General features: G+C 41.9%; 1 protein-coding gene across 1 annotated transcript in view; it reads right to left on the reverse strand.

The window, feature by feature from the left end:
* The window catches only part of roraa (RAR-related orphan receptor A, paralog a), a gene marked incomplete in the record, with an annotated part of 190,739 nt that overhangs the window by 15,230 nt on the left and 175,196 nt on the right, over positions 1-313 (reverse strand). Inside the window, 1 exon segment of the mRNA XM_035664641.1 lies at positions 59-144. Coding sequence (XP_035520534.1) covers positions 59-144 — 86 coding nt within the window.

Raw genomic sequence — 313 nt, forward strand, 5'->3', positions numbered from 1 at the left:
ACACACACACACACAAAACCTCCCATGACAAACACAGGTTCAGTCTCTTGATGCTTACCTTACAGCCTTCACATGTTATCACGCCGTAATGGATGCCTGATGATTTGTCTCCACAGATCTTGCAGGGAATTATTTCGATTTGAGCTGCAGAGAAGAAAAGGAAATGGAAGAAATAAAAATAAAAAATCAACATTTTGCTGTCACAAGTCACTGTGCAACACTCTCACCATGGATCCATGTTGGTACATGAAAGAGCTCTGTGCTTCTAAAAAGCATCTCATCCGGTGGTTTTTGAATCCTCACTTCCACCGAG

Source organism: Morone saxatilis, unplaced genomic scaffold (assembly GCF_004916995.1).
Source record: "Morone saxatilis isolate NCDOM2014 unplaced genomic scaffold, NCSU_SB_2.0 Contig2, whole genome shotgun sequence".
NCBI lineage: Eukaryota > Metazoa > Chordata > Actinopteri > Moronidae > Morone > Morone saxatilis.